Source organism: Sander vitreus, chromosome 8 (assembly GCF_031162955.1).
Source record: "Sander vitreus isolate 19-12246 chromosome 8, sanVit1, whole genome shotgun sequence".
NCBI classification, from domain to species: Eukaryota; Metazoa; Chordata; class Actinopteri; order Perciformes; family Percidae; genus Sander; species Sander vitreus.
In genome coordinates this window covers 18955074-18977795 of record NC_135862.1, presented here as the reverse complement: position 1 = coordinate 18977795, position 22722 = coordinate 18955074, and the positions used below count along the sequence as shown (strand labels likewise).

General features: G+C 40.8%; 2 protein-coding genes across 4 annotated transcripts; both read left to right on the top strand.

Annotated features, from left to right (window-relative positions):
• The first annotated feature begins 1982 nt into the window (after positions 1 to 1982).
• On the top strand, positions 1983 to 7901 carry LOC144521555 (uncharacterized). Its single transcript, XM_078256109.1, has 18 exons — positions 1983 to 2061; positions 2158 to 2272; positions 2368 to 2542; positions 2697 to 2808; positions 3186 to 3292; positions 3798 to 3924; positions 4042 to 4162; positions 4344 to 4429; positions 4599 to 4720; positions 4800 to 4859; positions 4945 to 5008; positions 5103 to 5197; positions 5599 to 5727; positions 6341 to 6455; positions 6542 to 6679; positions 6838 to 7004; positions 7091 to 7173; positions 7371 to 7901. Exons 1-18 carry the CDS (start codon positions 1983 to 1985, stop codon positions 7564 to 7566), a joined length of 2091 nt encoding a protein of 696 aa, XP_078112235.1. The 3' UTR covers positions 7567 to 7901.
• A 780-nt stretch (positions 7902 to 8681) lies between these two features.
• On the top strand, positions 8682 to 19599 carry cnot4a (CCR4-NOT transcription complex, subunit 4a). 3 transcript variants are annotated; one of them, XM_078257346.1, is made up of 14 exons: positions 8682 to 8920; positions 11099 to 11174; positions 11527 to 11749; positions 12047 to 12244; positions 12571 to 12657; positions 13000 to 13101; positions 13329 to 13454; positions 13588 to 13712; positions 13805 to 14011; positions 14120 to 14177; positions 14289 to 14544; positions 15097 to 15600; positions 15852 to 16085; positions 17654 to 19599. In XM_078257346.1, the coding sequence occupies exons 3-14, from the start codon at positions 11576 to 11578 to the stop codon at positions 17983 to 17985; spliced, it is 2403 nt and encodes an 800-aa protein (XP_078113472.1). In that variant the 5' UTR covers positions 8682 to 8920; positions 11099 to 11174; positions 11527 to 11575; the 3' UTR covers positions 17986 to 19599. The 3 variants fall into 3 exon arrangements, with proteins under 3 accessions (XP_078113472.1, XP_078113470.1, XP_078113471.1); XM_078257344.1 differs by having other exon boundaries at positions 11099 to 11225; XM_078257345.1 differs by lacking the exon at positions 11099 to 11174.
• Positions 19600 to 22722: the final 3123 nt, after the last annotated feature.

The window sequence follows — 22722 nt, the reverse complement described above, 5'->3', positions numbered from 1 at the left end:
GACTGTCTCTCTCTCTCTCTCTGTCTCTCTCTCTCTCTGTGTCTCTCTCTCTCTGTCTCTGTCTCTCTCTCTCTCTGTAAGCAGTCTACAGAAATTCATAGCCTACATTTCATATATTAAATATGTAGGTGTCACATATATACTATTCTACTATAATTACTATACAATACTAAACAAATCTGTAATTTTGGGATCGTGGTTGTGAGTCCCTCAGGCTGTGGCAGGCAGATCCATGTTTAGCTGTAACTGGAGCTGCTGTCCCTACCAGCTTCTCTTCTGGTGTTAACTTTGGGAAGTTTTATTTTTTTGGCTATTTTTCCAAGGTGTAAATCTCTTAGTGAAGATAGTTTTTCCCAGTGGAGGAGGAAGTGTATCTCTGTCTGACCCAGTTGGTGGTCATTGAGCCTGTCTCTCTCTCTGACCTGTCTGACCCAGTTGGTGGTCACTGAGCCTGTATTTAGTCAGGATCCGTTTCTTCTTCGTATCTCTGACAGTGTGAAGATACTCTGTCGAATAACAATTTAGTCTACGTTGTTTGCTTTCTCCAATGTTCTAAATATTGGTCTTTTGAATGATTGATAAGAAGCTCATCCCTGTGTATCACCGGATGTCAAGCACATGCAGCATGGAGGCACTCAGAATGCCAACGCATGCCTCAACGCATGCCTATATGGGCCCGATGTCCAAAAACAGTCTTTGTGGTGAAAACCAGGGTGCAGCCAGTATGGCTATTTCTACATTCAGTGAGGGTGCCTCTGCCATGCTGTCTGTGATGGAGAAATTGTGGCTTCAGAGCACAGCCTGTCAATGCAATGAAGGATGACGACATGGTTAGGATCTCAAAAGCCGTAAAAGTGTAAGCACAGCCAAAAAGTGAAAAGACACCAGCAGGAGATGGAGGAGGGCCCTACATATGGTGCTGGCATGGATATGTAGACTGTAAACTAATTTGGGGGAACTAGGCTGTGTAATGGTTGTGTTATGTCAGTTTAAAGTTTGTGATGTAATGGTCTTCAGTTGAAGGCCATGTTGATGTGTTGTTTTGGATGTTATGATCAGTGATGGATGAAGCAATAATGAGTTTTGGATGTTAAACAGTGTGATACATGGATCTTACTTGGACCTAAAGGGATATGTGTCTGTAATTCATGGCTTTCAATAGAAATTAGTGGAATTTTGCTATAAAAATCTTTAAAGCCCGTTTTCTCAAAATGACTTTTCTCTCATACTCCAAGTCTGAAATCTCCACTTCAGTAGCATCTTTATACACCAAACTTTCCAGTCCTGTACCTAGTTATATTATGAAGACATTTACAGAGGGATTTGTAAATATATTATTCCTAGCCTGACTTATATAACATTTTATTCCAAAAAACATGGCGAAAATCGATTTTTTTAAGGCTATTGACAGTATATTCTGATTTACAGGATAACAAAAGTAGATATCCATAAATCCCTCTGTAATTTTTTCCCCATCTAATATGTGAACACAATGAAAAAAGAATTTTGAACTTGGCTTTATCCAATACTCAGATTTCGTTTTTTTTTTTTTAATTATATGCAAATTAGCGCATATTTAATTAGATAATGCCTAATTTGCATATTTAAACATTAAATTACAGAAAACCTGTAATACATTTTTTTCTCATATTAATGTAAGTAATCAACTGGGAGAGTTTCATGGTGATATCTGCTAGTTAAAAATGTTACCCTATTCACCTGTAGTGTCTCGCCTTAAACATAAAAATACTGAAGAAAATGACATCCCAAGTCCTAATATCAATGCAAATAACTACCAGTGCTTGCTCGAGGAGGAGGGGGAACCCTGTAGGGGAGACCGTAGCCTTTGGTACATCAGTCTGCAACAGTCAAAGAAACTTGAACGGCACGTTTATTGGGAGAAAAACATCAGCTGACACCATTGTTCTCGTTTTGATTTAAAAACTTCATGTTTTCAGGGTTTCCCTCAAACTCTGAACAGAATGTGGATGCTAAAGAGAGCCTCTGCACTCATGCTGAGAAGAGGGATCACAACTTATCAGAGCAGATTGTGCAAGAATGGTAAATGCATCCAAAAGTATAATGTAGGCTATGCACAGTTCATAACAGATTGATAATAATAAGGATGATTAATGTAAATGGCACTTCTTCTCTTAGACAGCCTCTTCAGAGTTCATCCATCTGTATCTCAGGCGCTGGCAGAAAACAAACCAGTGGTTGCACTTGAGAGTACTATTATCACACATGGCATGCCCTATCCACACAACCTGAGGTACTACCCTATTTTAAGTGTCAGTAAACTCTGATCCCAGCAGCTAAAAGTTGCTTTAATCCTTGATAATGAATGTCATTAATGTTTTAATGCAGCACAGCAAAGGAGGTGGAGGCAATAGTGAGAGCTGAAGGAGCCACCCCAGCCACGGTCGGAGTGATCGAGGGTGAAGTCCATGTTGGTCTGTCCTCAGAGGTGCTCGAGCACCTCGCCCGTTGCAAGAGCTCCCTGAAGGTGTCCCGTCGTGATCTGCCCTACGTCATCAGCAAAGTGAGACATATTTGTGTATTTGGATGTATGCACCAATCACCAAGGCACATTCTCATCTCAAAATAATCTGAACATGAATGCCGACCCGGTGGCATCCACTTTGATTACCTGAGTCTGTCACTTATGGTGGTGTTTTGTTATGTTCTTTTCTCAGGGGCTCTCTGGGGGAACAACAGTGTCAGCCACTATGATAGCAGCACACCGAGCTGGCATCCCTGTGTTTGTCACAGGGGGTATCGGAGGAGTTCACAGGGACGGAGAGAACAGTAAGTAGACTAATAAATACTTTACACATACTCACACTAACTTATAACATGAAAACAGACTCACTGACTGAATGGTTTTGGCTTCCTTTCACATGGAGACTGAACAATCGTGTCATCAGGTGAAATATATATATTTTATGTCAATCTGAATTTGATTACAAAGACAGTAAACAGAGATGAGGGTGCATATGGAGTCACAAATAGGACTCAGCGACATCCTGGTGACAGGATAGTTCACTCTGAGGAAGACCTCAATGTGTCACCAAGGAAACCAAAACTGTTGGGACAGTAAGTTTGTCTTCTTCGTATGTTACAGTAAGAAGAATAAGTTAGTGTCAAGCTGTGAAGACTTACTTATGTCATCATCATTCCTCCAGGTCTGGACATCAGTGCAGATCTGACAGAGCTCGGCAGGACTCCCATTGCAGTGGTCTCTGCTGGTGTTAAGTCTATTCTGGACATCGGTCGGACCCTGGAGTTCCTTGTAAGAATATTGAGATAATGTTGTCACTGTAAAAAAAAAAATCATTTGAGTGTGTACTTTAGTCAGCCAAATGTGTATTAGCAATCTTTTATGTATCATGTTCGCTTGTTGTGACTTTAGTTAAAATGTAATTTAACATACAGTAGATAGGGGGTGTTAGAAGATGCATACAATAAGACACGCTTTACATCACAAAGACTTAGACAGAGGTGCAAGGTGGGGTGGACATTGTGCAGAAAGTCCTTTCATTCTGTGTTTATTCATGTTTGTGTGTGTGTGTGAATGATGTAAATTTCCTTAAATAGAAATTAAAAAATATTAAACAATCAATATAATAAATAGAAGGAAAGAGAGAAGAAAGTGGATAAATAAATGCTGTGAGTGCAAAATGAATGAATTAAAATAAATAAAGCAGACAGATGTTGGGCGTAGCTGTGTTTAAAGGGCACTCACTGGGGACTGTTATTTATTTTTTATCTATTTCTGTTATTGTATCTTTTATTAGGAGACACAGGGTGTCTGTGTAGCCACTTATGGAGCGTCAAAGAATTTCCCAGCCTTCTTCTCTCCACAAAGTGGATTCACGTCTCCATACCAAGTCTGCAATCCTGAGGAAGCTGCAAAACTCATTGGTATATCAGCATTTTATATTCTTGACCTTTAACACACAGAGGTCAAGATTCAATATCTACCAACACTTGTTTTCTACTCAAACCTGTTATGAATGTGAATGTTTTTGCATCATTTAGCAAGCACTCTGTCACTGGGTCTCCAAAGTGGTGTACTGTTAGCGGTCCCCATCGCAGAGGAGCATGCAGCAACCGGTCAGCAGATAGAGGAAGCCATACAGGCCGCAGTAACAGAGGCAAGGTACAGAAAGACTCTGTGGCTTGTAATCTGTTGTCCTTACTTGAAATGCTAGTTCAATAACATCATAGGATTTTTGTTTTTGTCTGGATCTCTTTTATTGTCATGACAAAGCGAATCAAATGGACTGTTTATCTCAGCTGGAAAAATTATCACTTTCTGTTCTCTTTTTTTATTTACTCAGTGCTAAAGGTATAACAGGAAGAGACGTGACACCGTTCATTCTTCAAAAGGTCAATGAGCTGACTGAAGGAAAGTCCCTTCAAGCCAGTATCCTTCTGAAAATCTGAATCATTGAGATCTCAAGCAGAGATCATATCAAATTCTTTGGAAAGGAAAAGGCACAGAGAAGATTGATAAAGTTGTTTTCTCATAGGCCAGACAATGTTACAGTGCAGTATATTACAACTAAAATCTCCTTAGCCTGTTATGTTCTCAGACATTGCTCTCATTCATAACAATGCTAAAGTTGGCAGTCAGATAGCCTGTGCACTGTCAAAACAAATGACTGAAAGAAAGTTAAAAGAAAAGACTTATCATCATGGAAAACACTCAGATATTGTGAGTATAAACACTTCTGATTGCCTTGTTTAGTCAAAGATTGGCACAATACAGTACCAACAAGGCTGTTCTTTTACAGGTTGTCATCGGAGGAATAAATGTTGATTTTATTGCTAAAGGGAAGACGAAAACACTTCATGTAAGTATAATTTATCCACACTACTGCAGGCCATGTAAGGTCATATTATGTAGATTACTTCTGAGAAAAAACTTGTCTCTTTCAGTTTGGACAGACCAACCCAGGAAGTGTCTGTCAGTCATTTGGTGGTGTAGGACGGAACATTGCTGGTGTGTTTTTATCTGATTATGTACATGCACACGTTGTTATCAGTACTTCAAATCTGATTGTCTCACACTCACTTCTTCTGTGCTTTCATCTCAGACTCTCTGAGTCGATTAGGCATTAGCCTCCTGTTCATCTCAGCTACTGGAGCTGATTCACACAGCGAAGCAGTGTTGAACTATTGTAAACATATGGTATGTTGTTAGGATAATTAACTTATCAAAGAATAGACAGAAACCACTGAAGTTATATCAAAGTTCATTTTTACTTGCGAACAACAAGGAGCAATTTACAGCACTACTCATAGTACAGAAAATGTCTAACGGGAATCCCTCTACATCGGCTTATTTATACAATCATAATACAGAGTTGATGTCGTCAGTTGTTATCTGGTCAGAGTCGATGGCGTCTCCCTTATCTGGTCAGAGAGTGCATGTTCATTCCTCAGCATCACACCATGCTCAGACAAGATAGTCACAATTTTTCTAACATGTGAACATCAACAGTTGTTTCTTACATAAACAAGGTTATAATCTCTTTTACTCAAATATGTAAATGTGTGACATTCTTGACTTTTTTTTCTTATTTCTGTAAGAACACAAGTGGTGTGGCCAGGCTAGAAGAGCAAAGCACAGCAACTTACTGTGCTGTTATCACTGAGAGTGGAGAACTGAGTCTTGGATTGGGAGACATGGACATTCATCAGCAGATCACAGAGCAATATGTAAGAATTACTGGCAAAGTTATTAATTTTTAAAGCCCAGGATTTGTGTTCCAATACCATTTTCAGAACCAAATTCACTATTTAAAGATATAGTCCTGAAAGTTTTTCTCACATCAAACCCAAATCTTGATACTATTTATGGTTGGTATTGATTCTGCTGTAGCTATTAAATGTACATTACAACTAACTCTCACATTAGTGGTGACATCCACCATTCCCCCAGCTGGAATGGACATAAAATGACACATGCATGTAGGCCTACTGGACCAAATTCAAAAGACAAGAGCTGCCATGCAGCCATCGCAAATAATGTGCGTGCATACTCATATGTCACATAATGACGTAATGCCTTTATCATTCGTCCCCAATGATCACGTTTCAGGCTCAAGACAAATGGGGATCACCTTTTAGTGTTTCAGCTCCAACAAAAAGTATTTTTTCAAGTAACAATGCCAAATATTTTCCAGTTGCACCTTCTCAAATGTGTACATTTGCTGTTTCTATATTTGACCATTCCCGGACATTCTTGTTGCACCACTTGTTTTGAAAGGTGCTAGAGAAATATAAGTCCTTACTTAATTTCTTCATTCTATCTTTGAATATCTTTTTGTAGGTGTCACAGTTTGAGAAGCAGCTTTCATCAGCCACTCTTGTGTGTCTCGACGGAAACATTCCCGTCTCCACCATCGACTATGTTTGCTCTATTGCAAAAAAACACAACATAAATGGTAAGCATGGGGAGATAGTCACTATGAACCATTGTGGTCAGAAGGTTTCATTGATTTTGATACAATACAATCAATGTGTGTCACAGTTTGGTATGAGCCAACGGATTCAGAAAAGGCTTGTAAGCCTTTCCTGTCAGATGCCTGGAAGTCTCTGTCCTATTCATCTCCAAACCTGGCAGAGTTGTGCACCATGAACCAAACACTGGGTATCCCAACACCTGAAGGTAAACTGTATTCCTTAATGAGCATTTTGTGGTTCAACTGTTTTTTACCCCATTGTGCTCTCAAACACATATTCTCAATTCCCCAGTTAGAGTTTTTGTGAAAAATGAAAATAGTGTGACCTTCATTGAGGATGTGGTTTTGACTTGTGGGGTGGCAGTGCTGCCGTGCTCTCTGGAGGAGGTGCTGAGTGTTGCTGTGGCTCTCTCACGCCCCCTACTGGAGCATCTCCACTGCCTGGTGGTGACTCTGGGGGCTAATGGAGTGCTGGTGTGCGGAGAGCATGATGCAGGCTCGGTCAACCTGCAGCCAAGAAAACAGAAGAGGGTAGGGGCAACTTATATTTAAACTGATAATGATGATGAAGATTATAGCAGTGAAAGTGAAGATGTTTTCTGCATCGGTGTTTGCAGAGGAGGCAGCTTTGTGCTGTCCACTACCCAGCACTGACTGTGACAGCAGAGGAGACAGTGAATGTGTCTGGAGCAGGAGATAGGTGCTAAAATTTTACTTGACCTACTTTCTCTTCCTTATAGTTATTTAAATTCAAAACTTCCTATTCAGTTTCGTCCACTTTTCCTTTTCATTGACCTCTTTCTCTTCCTGTCGCTGTCACACTTTCTCTTACTTATAAAATATTTGTGACTCAACAACATTCAAACAAAAAGACACTCATCTCCGCTCTGTCTACAGTCTGGCAGGTGCTTTAATGGCTGGGATTCTCCAGCGGCGAGACACAGACAGCTGTGTTCGGATGGGGCTCCTGGCTGCACGGTTGTCCCTGACATCACCGCACCCCATCGCCCCCATACTCTCCTTAGACTCTGTTGATCCCAACAAAGTCCAGACTCACTGGCCTCACTGGCCCAGCTTCATGTGGATAGCTTAAACATATTTTCAAATAATTTTGAAGCATTGCTGAACAAATCTGTGAAGATTGGTTGTATTATGCATTGGTTTGTTTATTTTATCATTTTTAGCCTTAATATTTGTGATTGGATTCTTGAAAAAAAAGCATGTAAAAAAGTGAGTGAGTAAATGAATGTAAGCAGATGACATGGTTTTACTAAAATCATTTAATCCAAATTTTATTTCATAATGAAATCAATGTCCATAATAATTGATAAATAAATTAACTACCTTTTCTTAAACTTTGCTTGAGTTGATGATTGCAACTCCTTGATTGCAAGATGTTTTGATTTCTCATAATAAAAGAAGGTTATAACAGCAGATGGAGGAAGTACTCGGGTCCTTTTCTAGTAAAATACTGCATTACAAAATTATATAGGCTAATGTTGCTGCTTGTCAAGGTGGGGCTCAATTTAACTACTTATTGTTTCTTATTGCTACTTATTAATTACTAAACAATATTTCCCACTGACATGCAGTGGAGTAAGTGCATAGTCACTATTTATCACTAAAGGAGGTAACACGATGGAGATTGAGCCCATATGACCCACTGATGAAAGTATTGCAATATTTATATATTTGCAGTATTAGTAGTAGTGTATTATTATATGAACTGCGTCTCTGGCGTGACATCTCCTGGGGAAAAAATCCTGTATAGCAGTTTTTCTCCATTGTACACACACACACACACACACACACACACACACAAAATTGAACTATGCACGCAATTCTGAAAACCTGAAGCATATGTATCAACAACAAGACTCTGCTCTGGACCATAGAAAAATAAATAGATGCATTCTACTCCAGACTGCTATTAACTCTCAGCACATTCCATTGTTTACACTCAAATAGACATTCTAAATCAACTAGGACTGAAATCTTACGGCCTGCCACATTAGGTTAAATACAAGTATCTCAAATATTTACTTAAGTACGATACATTTTGATATTTTATTTTAAATGCACCATTACACGTCGTCTGTAAGTAATGTATCCCTGGTCCTAGCTTATAGTCGCCGAAAACTCCTTTTCCCACAAAGCATCTGTCTATCTGCGCAGACTCAGTCGCACTGAACACTTGCCCCACTCCCTCCTCCCTACTTTAATGCTAGCTAAGATGGTGGTTAGAGCGTAAATTGTCTCCACAATACCAAGAAAAGAAAGGGGCAAACCATCTTTATAGCCTTTTAATCACAACAGAACAACACAACTACGGTTATCTTAAGTGACCGGTTATAGAAATTTTGACATTTCAGATACATTAGCTCGCAGTCCCCGCCCAATTTGGTGTGACTCCCTCGGAGTGGAATCCTAAGCTAAATACGGACAGGGTAAGTAACGCTAACGTTAGCAAGTTTGCTAGTTGGGCTAGCCAGCTTCCATCCTCCCTTAATAAATAAAGGGCAGTTGTGTCTGTCACGATTTCACAGACTGACAGTAGAGTATTCTTGAGTTTATTTGATCACTGTCCTGGTAATCTCATTCTCGTGAAAACAATGTCAGTTGTTTATACTGACAACAACTTGCTCCCAGTTCAGCGTTAGCTTGTGTAGGCCGCATCGTAAGCTTGGCTCCTAAACCCCGTACATTTTGATGATAATGTAGCATGCTAGCTACACCGATGCTAGCGGTTAGCATAAAGCAAGCTGTCAGTTAATGTGAGAGAAGGCGTACCGTTGTGGCATAGCTACGTATTTTAAAACGTTTAATGTCAATATCAAGTTAATATTGACCTCAGTATGTTTTGTGATTTCACTTGCAATTGCTCCTGGATACTTGCTATTAGTTAGACCGGCTGCTAGTGTTAGCTTAGCCTAACGTTAGTCAACTAACATCTGTCATAATGTACGATCCAGTAGATAGAGCAGCTAAAGTTACCAGCCTGGCTAACTAGGTATCCTGGCTTCATACACGACTTTACCAATCAGCTGATATCTGTAACGTTATGTAAATCTCTAAAACGGTGACCCTCCTGTACGCGTTAAGTATAATTTAAGTACTTGCAATCTCGGCATTTCTCTGTAATCGTTTAATTCAACTTAACACTGTCAGGTTTTATCAACGAATTCGTCTTATGGCAACAGTGTTGTCACGTAGAAAGAAAGCAGGCCGGAGTTAAACTGCTAACAACAGAAGATTTCATTTGTAAATAAACGCAGTTTGTTCCATTTCCCTTTTAGCGTAAATCATGACGATGTGTATACTACTGTCAACCCCTGAAAGATGCCACAACATCCGCATTATCGCTGATGATGACAGCTGTTTATATATATATATATATATAATATATATATATAAAAAAAAAATACAGTCTAATACAATTAGTTGGTCTCTCCTAATATGTTCAATAAAGGGCCGCCAGATCTTAAGATACTTAGGCTGGGCATTGGAGCGAGTATACTGAATTTTTTCGAGGTATAAGCAAAAAAACATGTAATTCAGCCATTTTTTTTAAAGCAAGGAGGAGAAACTGAATTCCATTCTCTCAGGATGGCTCTTTTTGCAATGACCATACCAAACATGAGGGCTTATTGTAATGCGGGGGGAAGAGTGAAAGAGTAGTTGGAGCAACCCAATATCGCGGAGAGACTGTCAGGGATTAGCTGCCTGCTGTATATGTTGCTGTAAAAAATTGTATCCCAGAAACTCCTGAGCTTGGGACAAGACCAGAAAAGATGACCTAGGCTCCCGTCACCCCATTTACGCCTATTCCAGGTAGCAGAGAAAGAAGCACAGATTCAGCTCAGTTAGGTCTTGGATAAGTGCAGCTGATGGATGACTTTAAACTGAATGAGTTGAAGTCTAGCGTTGATAGAACATGTTTTTTATTCTAGCTAACCCTTTTGTCAACAAAGATGACAATGTTTTTTTTAAGATTTTTTTTGGGGGGCATTTTAGGCCTTTATTTCCACAGGACAGATGAAGACATGAAAGGGGAGAGAGAGGGGGAATGATATGCAGCAAAGGGCCGCGGGTCGGGGTCGAACCCGCGGCCGCTGCGTCGAGGAGTAAACCTCTATATATGACAAGATGACAATGTTTTTGACTCTTTTTCTAAAATACAAGTCTGTTGTCCTTTTATTATGTACATCTAGCTTAAACTAATGCACTCTAACACAAATTCCAGCAATAACTCAAACCGTGTTCAGAGGTGTTTAAGAGATGTGTTGATTCAACTTTATGATCATTTTTGGAGGCTGTAGTTTGCAACTCATCAGTTTCCCTGAACCCAAGGTGACTACTTCAAATTTTTTGTTGTGTCTGACCAACAGTCAATAACTCGAAAGATAATCAATTTACTGTCAAACGGGAAAAACACCAAATATTCCCATTTCAGAATGTCGAAACCAGTACATTTGTGAGACTGTTTTTTAAAATGTGTCTTTAATTCCTGTCAGTCTTCTAATTGTTTCAGTTCCAAAATGTACCGAAAGCAGTTTACGATATTTAATCTACCCTCAATGATATAAATACAGTAGATGACACATTAAAAACCTCTCTGCCTACAGCACAATGCAGCTCACCAGCACCACAAACCACAGCCTCCAAAAGGACAATACACTTGAGTCAACTCCTCCCTAAAAGGTTTATTGAAAAAATGAACATTATATTCATCATCATCATCATCATCATCAAGTAAGATGTATTGCATTAGATTGCAGTATTTTGTTAGGTGGACCTAAAAAAAACTGGCAACTGAGTGGAGTGTGTCCTTTTCTGCTAAATAAGTAAAACTCTGCATAAAAAATATTTATGTAAATACATTTTGATGTGCCCAGCCTCAGTTTGATATTGTGACCTTGGTAGTCAGAAATGAAGTTTCAGAGGCTGTACCATGCCACTATAAAGTGTGTGGGGAGAAACAAGTTCAGTTGATATTATTTTTTAATGATGTCAGGATGGAGCTCTAAAACGTAGCCTTTGTGTGTTTTCTTAGCCCTGTGCTCTGTGACCCGCCTCAACACTCACCTTCGCCGCGCCATAGGATGTCCAACAGCCCTGAAATGAAGGACGACCCCATGGAGTGCCCTCTGTGCATGGAGCCGCTGGAGATTGATGACGTCAACTTCTTCCCCTGCACTTGCGGCTATCAGATCTGCCGCTTCTGTTGGCATCGTATTCGCACAGACGAGAACGGCCTGTGCCCCGCCTGCAGAAAGGTGAGATGGACACGATAGCAGAGAAACTCCTCACAACTAGGGGGGCGATTTCTCCATCTTGACAAACAGAAGGGATGTTGGTGATGTTGAGTGTCCAAATAAGAATACAGGGTTAAATAAACTTTGATCCCCCTTCTAAAGTAGCCTGTTAGTTAAAACATCAGCTCATCATCATTTACAATGTACAGCTTCAGCAGTTTGAACTATTCACAACTAAAGCCCTCCGTTACCCACTGTCCTTTACAAAGCCAAATGGTGGATAATACTATCATAATTCTTTTGTGTTTTATTTTGTAGCCGTACCCAGAGGACCCTGCTGTGTACAAGCCTCTGTCACAGGAGGAGATCCAAAGGATAAAGAACGAAAAGAAGCAGAAACAGAATGAGAAGAAGCAGAAGGTGACAGAAAACCGAAAGCATCTGGCCAGTGTCAGAGTGGTCCAGAGAAACCTGGTGTTTGTGGTGGGGCTCTCACAGCGACTCGCCGACCCAGAGGTGAGTGTAGCGTCTACGCCAGAAAGCTCAGTGGCGTATGCTACCTGTGACATTGGAGCGCTGGAACTGTTTTAGCCTGATGTGAATAAGGCTGTGACTAACTGAAGGCACAAGCTCCTAGATTTATTTTGGACTTTTCTGACGGATGAAAATCATAAATTACTTTTGATAGGGATTTATTCTAAGGCACATTTTAAAGTTCTTACACTAAAACCTCTCTCTGAAGCCTCAAGTGTTAAGTTCATGAATATTATGTATAAGAGTTCACAGTTCACCCAAAACGTTGTGACAATTGATATAAATATGTTTTTATATTGTGCCCACAGGTCCTAAAACGACCAGAATATTTTGGGAGGTTTGGGAAAATCCATAAAGTGGTGATCAACAATAGCACATCCTACGCAGGTTCACAGGTGAGAGTTTTGGATGAAAGGAGGACAGGATGTCTTTGCAATTAATATATTTATAAACATTATCAGAACGTAATCTATTAAATTGTTCTAATAGAAGAACCATTTATCTCTTAACAGGCAACCATGTGAAACCTTGTGTTGTTTACAATTTTACAAATGCCAAGATTTGTTTTTCTTTTGAGTTACATCTATTATTTTCTCATCAAAATTGCAATGTAAGCAATCCATAATGGAAATAATTGTTTATTGCTGCCCTAGAACAACACTGTAAACTGTAAGATGTAAACCGCTACAGTAGATGTGTTTGACTTGTATGTTTATTTTAATTTTGTGGTTCTTCAGGGGCCCAGTGCCAGCGCTTATGTCACTTACATCCGCTCTGAAGATGCTTTAAGAGCAATACAGTGTGTGAACAATGTGGTTGTTGATGGAAGAACTCTCAAGGTGAGAAGTTGACAACTGCTGTTCTTGTATGTGTCTATGATTAGTTAAGTTGTATTTGCATAAAACCCACGTGATAACTTTTATTCTATATTTTCTTCCTGTCTGTAAAACCGAAACATCCTTTTTCTAAAACAACCTGCAATGTAAAGTAGTAGGATTAAACTAAAAGTGCTTGAAAGAATAGTCCTTAACTATCATTTTCTTCACTTTCTGTCTCTCTGTAACAGGCTTCTTTAGGCACAACAAAGTACTGCAGTTACTTTCTTAAAAGTATGCAGTGTCCCAAACCTGATTGTATGTATCTACATGAGCTGGGGGATGAAGCAGCTAGCTTTACTAAAGAGGAGATGCAGGTGAGATAGTTGTTTCTCTTTCTGAAATATAAATGAAATTGTCGCTCTTTGCTTTGTGTGTTGATCGGGGTTCATGCTTTGTGTATTAACAAAAGGATTAATGTTGACTCATGTTGTGTCCATTTCCTTTTAGGCGGGCAAACATCAAGAGTACGAGCAGAAACTCCTCCAAGACCTCTATAAAATTAACCCTAGCTTTCTACAACCTCCAACATGTGGAACAGAGAAGTTAAAGAGTAAATCCAACTCCACACAGAGGTTGGTGTTTTTATTTGTTTTCTTTTGTTCTTCCTTGTATTACTTCCACTTGTGCCAAACCAGCTAAGCTACGATTTTTCTGCTCCTTACAGAACCAACGGTAGCAACGGTAAAGATGGGTGGCCGACGCTGTCAGGACACAACAAACTGGCCAACGGGCTTTCAGAGGACCGCAAGTCTCCTCCGCTGCTAGACTATCTAGACCAAGAAGTTCTTACTTCAGATGGGCTAGAAACAGACCTGGGTCCTGGTCAGCATACTGTGCTGTCTCCTTTCTCCTCTAACTGTGACAGTAACAGGTACTAAACACTACTGTACTATAGCACCAACGTATCCTTAAAGAAAAATTTTTATTTCTTTTTCTGTAAGCATTTTAATGTTAATATGTATCTACATTCTATCTTCAGTCCCAGTGACAAACCTCCAGATTCAATTGGTATGGTGAATGGAGAGACTTTACAACAGGTGAAAAGACCTCAATGTTTTATTTCAGTTGCATGTAAGTGAAGGTGAATCAGGGCTGAGGACAATCTCACAAGTGGTTTCCCTTCTTCTCTCCCCTCTCTCTTCTTCCAGATGCCCACCAGTGACTCCCCTTCTCCCCCCCCGGGTTTAACCAAGCCCAGCTTGGTGGTGCCTATCAGCGTGTCAGACCTCACAGCCCGTTCACCCTTCGAGGGAGCGGCAGCTGAGTCCCAGTCGCTCTTTTCAGACAACAGTAACTTTAGACACCCTAACCCTCTCCCCGCTGGCCTGCCTCCCTTCCCCAGCTCCCCCCGCAGCAATTCTGACTGGCCCATGACCCCTGAACCACAGAGCCTCTTCACATCAGGTACAATGGAGATTTACTTACACATTTTGCATGTCTTCAGTGCTTGATTGGTTGTGCTTTTTGTCTAATAGTTCAAATAGTGGTTGACCTGCAAACCCACATTGTTTTTATAACACTGTGGCCACTGTGTAGCGTTGTACACCAAAACATTGATTGTAATAGTGGTGTCTCGCTAATTTAGTTTCTTTCTGCTGTTGCATTTCGCTGGATATTACAATCATCTTTAGAAAGAACAATCAGAGAGACAGTTTGAGTGTTTATTTAAATCAACTATATAATAATACATTTATTTGTATAGCACGTGTGTTGATGTTACAAAGTGCTTTACAGGGAAAAGAAAAAAGCAAATACAAATCAACAATGAGATAATCAAACACAGCAGAATGAAATCAAAGTTGAAAGGTGATGACAATTTATAATTGCAAGAATGGAAAGGTAAAACCATAAGAAACAAAGGCCCTTGTCAAAAAAAAACCCTCCTATGGCTAGTCGACTAAGAGTTTCTCACATGGAGGACAACTCCAGTAACGTATCTTTCTTCTTTCCTCACAGACACAATACCAGTGTCTTCTTCCACAGACTGGCAGGCGGCCTTTGGCTTCGGCTCGTCCAGCAAACAGCAGGACGACGATCTGGGCTTCGATCCTTTCGACGTCACTCGCAAGGCCTTGGCCGACCTGATAGAGAAGGAGCTGTCAGTGCAGGATCAGAGCCCCTTATCCCCGGGGCTCCTCTCCCATGGTGGGAGCAACCATGGTCCCGGCCTGCCTCCTCTCAACCCTAACCTCAGCTCCTCCCACCACTTCCCCAGCGGCCTGCCGCGCCTCCCCCAGCTCCACCACAGAGCTATCTACAGCTCCTTCAGTTTTCCCGGCAGTCAGAACAGCCAGGCCAATCAGCAGCAGCCATCCGCCAGACACCCCTGGATGGGCGTACCGACACGAAATAACCTCACACACTTGAACCACTCAGCCAGTGCTGCCTCACACAGTAATTTCCTGGACCTGAATCTGCCCCCTCAGCACAATACAGGGCTGGGAGGGATCCCCATCTCAGGTACCAGACACCTGCATCACTGTGGCACCTTTCTGTGTGTTGTGGAAGCAGTGCATGTTAAAACAGAGAGCAGATGTGTTGCACAGTGATGTTATTTAATATCTCAACGTATGTACACTGCCACATAGCATTGTGATACTTGTTTTGATTAGCGTTTTATTGACCTTGGTAGATGCAATTCTGCAGCTGATCACTAGTCTGTGATCAAAACACCTGAGGAACTGACGTACCTGTTTTCTTCTCTCCTGCAGAAAACAGTGGCTCTATAGATGGCTTAAATGTGAAAGAGTGGCAGGATGGCCTGAGAGCTCTCCTGCCCAACATCAATATCAACTTCGGGGGCCTCCCAAACTCCTCTTCCTCTTCATCCTCCTCATCCTCCAACAGTGTTAACCACATCGGTGGGCCGTTGGGGCCAGCAGGCCTCTCACACAGCCTGAGCTGGGACGGCACAGCCAGTTGGATGGACCCTGCTATCATCACAGGTAGAAATTGTTACTTAAATGGTTAAGCAATTAGTTAGGTGATCGAGAAAATCGATCAGCAATCTTTTTGATTTTCAATAAATTGCTTAATTCATTTATAAAGCATAAGTGCCAAACTTTTGCTTGTGTTTAATACCATTTTCAATTAAATTAGAGCTGCAACAATTTTCGTTTTCTATTATTCTCCTGCTTTCTCAATTAATCGTTTGGTCTATAAAGATTTAAGAAAATTTGTGAAAAATGGCCATCATTTCTTAAAGGACAATTCCGGCGCAAAACAAACCTAGGGGTTATTAACAGACGTGTACCCACTCTGTCGCTCTCTGGGACATGTTTTCATGCTAATCGAATGAGTTTGGAGCTTTAACGAGGCTACCGCGGCCCGCTGGTTAGCTTGAAATGCTAGTGTTTGGGGCATGAGGACACTCAAATTAAATCGCTATTTAATACCACTAAAAAGGCTCGAAATATCACCACACTTTAATGTTGGCATAATGAGGGTCCCTAAATGTGAACCGAAGCATTGACAACGTTGTAAGTGTACAGATAGTTTATTAAAAAGATAGATTATAAAGACAGTCGCGTTCATGTTTACTTGCGGGATCCATCTTGGAAACCAGTCATGACTAGTCGAACGCTGTGCAATGTGGAATTCCCATACTGTTGTCCACTTTGCACGGCGTTCGGTCCGCGGTAGCCTCGTTAAAGCTCCAAACTCATTCGATTAGCATGAAAACATGTCCCAGAGAGCGACAGAGTGGGTACACATCTGTTAATAACCCCTCGGTTCGTTTTGCGCCGGAATTGTCCTTTAAAGCCCTTTTTAAAGTTGGACATTCAGTATACTCAAATGTAAGACAAAGAGAAACTGATTGTCACACTGGAGGAGCTGGAATCATCAAATGTTTGACATCAGTGAAGAATGACTTAAACAATTAGTCAATTCTTTAAAATAGTTGTTAATCCTAATTAATAAATACAATGTTGTGTTTTGGACTTGATCGAACAAAACAAATAATTATAAAATGTCACTCTGGACTCTGGGTAGTTGTGATGAATATTTTCCCAATATTTTCTGACCCTTTTTATTGACTTTTATAGAACAATAAATCAAAACAAAATGGAGAGGAATTAAAAATAATTACTAGTTGCAGCTTAATTTACATAACAAAACGGCTTAGTGATTAATTAATGAGGATATTAGGAAGCTGATAGAGAAGGTGTTTTACCAGAAACATCATCCAATACAAAAGCAAAAATAATATCCACATCATTTCTGATGTTCTCCTCGTTGCTGCATTACATAAATGCAGTTTCTGCAAATAATGCTCCTTCAATCAAAGTACATAGTTTGATTCATTTTCTGTTGATTGAATATGTGAATCTCATCAAGATAAATATTGATTAATAGTATTTAACTGTTGTGACAATCACAGTTGTTTTTAATGATAATGTTTTTAACGACACAAAGTAACTTTTAGTACCAGGAGGCCTATTGTGAAACATGTTTATTTGTCCACCCTGCGTTTGTCATTACTCATCTGTTCTGTGACACCCCCCACCCCCAGGCATCCCGGCCTCAGCAGGCAACAGTTTAGACTGTCTCCAGGACGACAACCCACCCCACTGGCTCAAGTCCCTGCAGGCGCTCACAGAGATGGACGGCCCGGCCAGCTCAGCGGTGCCCACTCCTCCCCAGCCCCTCCACAGCGGCCTTCTCGACGCCCACCTCCCCCTCCACCACAGAGCCGCCGGCGGCTGGGCTCCCTACCTGCCCCCTCCCACAGCCAACCCCGCCAGCCAGTTCCACTCCCCTCCCCCAGGCTTCCAGACAGCCTTCAGACCCCCGGGACAGCCCGCCACAGAGCTGCTACAGAGTGCCGCTGTGGACCGCCACTGAACACAGACTACAGCAGACACCCATCCATTCCCCCACTACCACTCTATACCCACTCATCCTGTACCCCGCTCCCCCCTCCCCTCAATGCAATACACACCAGTCTGCAGAGTATGAAAAATTATTAACAAAGTAACAAACATGCTTTCTTCTTTTTCTCTTCCTCCTTCCTTTTTGTCTAATCCGAAGGCCTATTTGTTTTGTTTGTGGCACACAAGTTATCGGTACCCTTCATCTGCTACTATCACCACTCCTTAGAACTAGTTCTGGGCGTAATGTGGGATTCATCTGTGTTCTCACTGTTAGCGGAGAGCACAAGAAACAGAATAGCATTGAGCCCCCAGTGGTGACAGTAAGTAATAACTCCACAACTGGCGAAGAAACAAATTAGCTGAAGGGAGATCTTTTTTAAAAGTAACTAATGATTAAGCATGAACAACATTGTGTTTTTGAAAGTTGAAGTCACGATTAGTTTTGTCGAGGAATGAAGCAAGCTGTGAATCTGCTCTTGAAGCTTTGCCCCAAAGACCCTCATCCTCCCCACTTTAACAAGAGACTGTGAAGCGGTTAACCCTTACAGCTAAGTTGTGACTATGGCGAGCTGAGAGAGAGAGAGTGAAAAAGGGGTTGGCACTTAGCTTTTTTTGAGAGTGGTTTTAAAAAAAAAAAGAAGGGGGGGTGCGGGGGGCTGAGATTTGGTTATTAGCGAGTGAATGCAGATGACCCAGGGGAGTTGAGGGCACAGGCTATGCATGGGCTCCCTGTTAGGTAGGGACACAGATGGCCTGCTTGAGAGGCCGCTTGGCCCACATTCCCTTTAGTGGAGGGCTCCCTGGACTGGCCCCGTCCTGCTGGAGGGAAAATTTTGCTGAACCTCTGTATCAGAGGGTAGAGCACTGCCTAACCGCGCGGCGCCAGGGCTTTGGGAGATTGTGGCCAACATCCTGAGAACTAGGGTTAGACTCTTACTCACAGTGCCACTGTGTGGTACCTACAGTAGCTAGCCCTAACACGGACAGCCACCAAGTAGATACGACAATGACTGGATGGATGAGGATATGTCAAAAAACTAAAGAGGGTAGCAACAGGGTTAAAAGGTCCCTTTGTTCGACCCACGAGGGCTTAAACGAGGCCTTAACATGGACAGAAGAGAGAAAGGAGCTCAAGTGAGTGGAGGGGGAGTCTAGCATCAGTGATTGCTAAAAAATATGCAATATTGCATATGACTTGAACCACTGTATGTGATTGCGTGTCCCAAAGGAAGGTGCTGCAAGACAATACCAAGTACTGTAGTAGTGATTTAAGGGGCTCTCAGCCTTTAGGGTTTGAGATCGACCTCCAACCACCGCCTTTATTCTTTTTGAAGTCTTAATTCTGATCCATGTTCGCTCTGTCTTTCTCTCTCTCTTACCCATCCCACCCCTCCTGCTGTTCCCTATTTAACAGTATTTCACAAAAATGAACAAACTCATCCAGGAGAAACCAACACAGAGTCATACAGTGGGTTTTAACATGATGTTGCGCGAAAAAACAAAACAAAATTGAGGCGCTTAAAGGAAGTGAACTGTCCTCTGCAGGTCTGGAAAAATGAACCTTAAATAAAACTGAAAACTCAGAGCTGGTGTTTTGTCTGCTGTTGTGTTCTCAACACCCTAATTCAAACATGTGCACTTATGAATATTTAAACATTAAAGTACTCACCACCATACTGTGTATAACTCCTCAGGAAGGTCACTTTAAATCACTCTTGCGTGTCGTTCCAATGTCTTCCACTAGGTGGCAGATCACTTTGTCAGTGATGAAGCTCTGCAGTCAAACGTCAGTTGAGCACACACAAGGTTACACAAAAGGACTCTGTTACTACAGTTTTTTCACATATACCATGGTTATTATCACTAAATAATTTTAACATTTCGGTAACACTTTACTTGAAGGTATCTACATAACCCTGTGTATGTTACACAACTAACCCTAACTTGTCATGACAAAAACCGCATGACACTAAAAGAAGCATTATGTCAAACGTTTATGACACGTTCATGACAGTGTCATGTCACTCTTATGTAGATACCTTTAAGTATAGTGTAACCAACATTTCTAAGCATTTACTAGGCACAGACGATTAAATACAACTATAATGCAGATAAGAATGAGGCATTATATTCTTTAGTGCCATGTTTGTCTTTTCAGTGGGAGCAGAGCATGTGTGCATATCGCAGCCTTTCAGTTTGTAGCTCTGCTCTCTCCCCGGCCAATGCAGCAGTAGATACCTGCAGCAGACACTGCTTTTTTCCGTCCTGTAGGTCTTCTGACAGACACAGGGAGGAGCACTGTCGATACTCAAACAGTGGCTTCACTATTTTTGCTGTTAATCGGAATCAGGTGACTCAATATACACATGATTTAAAATGTAATTATTTTGGTTTTTGCAGTCCCCAGGAAGCAAGCCCAAAGTTATTCCTGTTTAGAGATGCAATTTAAGATGATTTTCAAATAAACCTTGAGGTTATATTTCTGATTAATAATTTAGTCAAGTCTGAGACTGTGCCAGACCAAATTGAAACTGCCAACAATTATAACTTATCCTGTGAAGAAACATGTTATATCAAGATAATATCTCCACCTATGGGTGCCCAGCTGTTGACAAATACATTAATAAACACTTAAACTGCTTACAACTACATTGTAGTGTGTTATAAACATTTATTAAAAGTTTATATACTGATTATAAATGCTTAATAGGGGTGCTTAAGGTGGTGTTAACTAAAAAACAATGATATAAAAGAGCAAATCCTCGCATTGGAGAAGCTGCAACCAAACATTTTTGGGCCTGCCTTCACTATTTTTGCTTATCAACCACTGAGACCAGGATCATTTTTGGAATATTCTTGCTGACTTTTTTTTTTTTTTTCAATTTAACAAAGTGTAAAGCTGCCAGGAACCCAAAATACAAGAAAAACGACACAAGTTTATACTTCTTTATATACATATTATTATAGAACAGTTTTAGGTTATACAAATATTGTTTAAGTATTTATAAACACAATACAGCAGACAAATCTAAGAAATAAAACTATGAACCAGTATACTTATATACACTATATCCCAAATCATTTTGGGACTTTTTCAGCAGAAGTATGTATGCCTGTTAATCATTGAAAATATTAACAATTCACAGTTTTAATTTTTTTTTATTTTTATTTCAGACATAAATGATACTGTGTTAAAAACTCCACATTAGCACTTTCAACTCAGCATGTCTCAACATTATATATAAATAAATATGTTACTATGAATAAAACATGTTCGCTGATAAATAGACTCCAAACAATTATTCAATTCTTAAAATAATCAAAAAAATAGTTTTTAATTTTTTCTGTTGATCGACTAATCAGTTAATTGTTAAAGGTCCTATGACATGCTGCTTTTTGGATGCTTTTATATAGACCTTAGTGGTCCCCTAAGTCTCTTTCTCAAAATTCAGCCTTGGTGCAGAATTACAGCCACTAGAGCCAGTCCCACAATGAGCTTTACTTAGGATGTGCCATTTCTGTGTCTGTAGCTTTAAATGCTATTGAGGAGGAGAGAGGGGGGGCAAGGTGGAGGGTGGGGGTGTGGCCTTGACCAACTGCCATGCTTCGCTTGTTTGTAAGCCATGATGTCGCTCTCTTTCTCATGGGCGGGCCAAATTCTCTGGGCGGGCAAAGCAGAGAAAGGGTAGGTAACCTTTCCCCTTATGATGTCATAAAGGGAAGATTCCAGATCGGCCCATCTGAGCTTTCATTTTCTCAAAGGCAGAGCAGGATACCCAGAGCTTGATTTACATCTATCGTCATTTCTAGCCACTGGTGTACCATAGGCAGGCTAGGGGAACTCACATCAATGTTAAAAAAAATAATAAAGTGAAAGTGAAATTTTCATGCTATGGGACCTTTAATGGTTTCTTTGGTTCTGGTGTAACTGGGCATGTGGGTAAAACAGACACCCCGGAACGGCTGGAGCAGCGCCTTCTGGTTTCAGCCCTTCTAGTGTTTAGGTCCTCTAGTTTGAGCCCCCTCTTTTTTAAGCCCCCTCTAGTTTCAGGCCCTGTTGTTTCAGGCTCCAGGTGCTGAGGGAGAAGGAGAAAGGTGAGTGTGAATAATGCAAGCAGGCAGCAGATTCAGAAGCTGTGACAATGAGTCAGCAGCAACACAGATGGTGAGGAAAGCTCTGCTGAGAGTGTTCCCGGTCAACACACACTCATGCAGACACTGCACTGAAACATAATGGAGGTGTCTTTGTGATGATGCATACCTGACAAGAATAGCATCTGTTTATTTTCTACAGCTACAGAAAATAACTCATGTTTGGGCCTTATTTTTTTTTTGCTCCAGTGCAAAAAGACCGGCACAGAATTTGCCTAAAAGCGTTCCAGACTTAATTATTAAGTGCTCTGTGACTGACAGTGTTGCCGAAAACGAATAATTACTTTATTGATTTGCATGCTGAAACTGCGTATTCATGCTCATTGTCTTAAGGGGAAGGGGAGGATTGGGGAGTGAGGATGAATGATTAAGCAAAAGAGGTTAGAGGTAATTCATTTAGATGAATCACCTTTTAGTTGCATATTGCAGTGTTGTAGTGTTGTTAATTTGAAAGCACCAGAATTGGGATTTTTACATCACTGGGACTTCAAATTCCAGCCTGTGTGTGCCTGTAAATGTCTAACTGAGGTTTTGCAAATAAATGTGTGCAAACAGC

Bases quoted from the DNA above. Each gene is read 5' to 3' on its own strand.
- LOC144521555 (XM_078256109.1), top strand. From the start codon at position 1,983: ATGTGGATGCTAAAGAGAGCCTCTGCACTCATGCTGAGAAGAGGGATC. The intron at 3,293-3,797 runs GTAAGAATATTG...ATCTTTTATTAG, and splicing joins GTCGGACCCTGGAGTTCCTT to GAGACACAGGGTGTCTGTGT. The intron at 5,728-6,340 runs GTAAGAATTACT...ATCTTTTTGTAG, and splicing joins AGCAGATCACAGAGCAATAT to GTGTCACAGTTTGAGAAGCA.
- cnot4a (XM_078257344.1), top strand. From the start codon at position 11,188: ATGAACATTATATTCATCATCATCATCATCATCATCAA. The intron at 13,102-13,328 runs GTGAGAAGTTGA...TCTCTGTAACAG, and splicing joins TTGATGGAAGAACTCTCAAG to GCTTCTTTAGGCACAACAAA. The intron at 16,086-17,653 runs GTAGAAATTGTT...CCCCACCCCCAG, and splicing joins GGACCCTGCTATCATCACAG to GCATCCCGGCCTCAGCAGGC.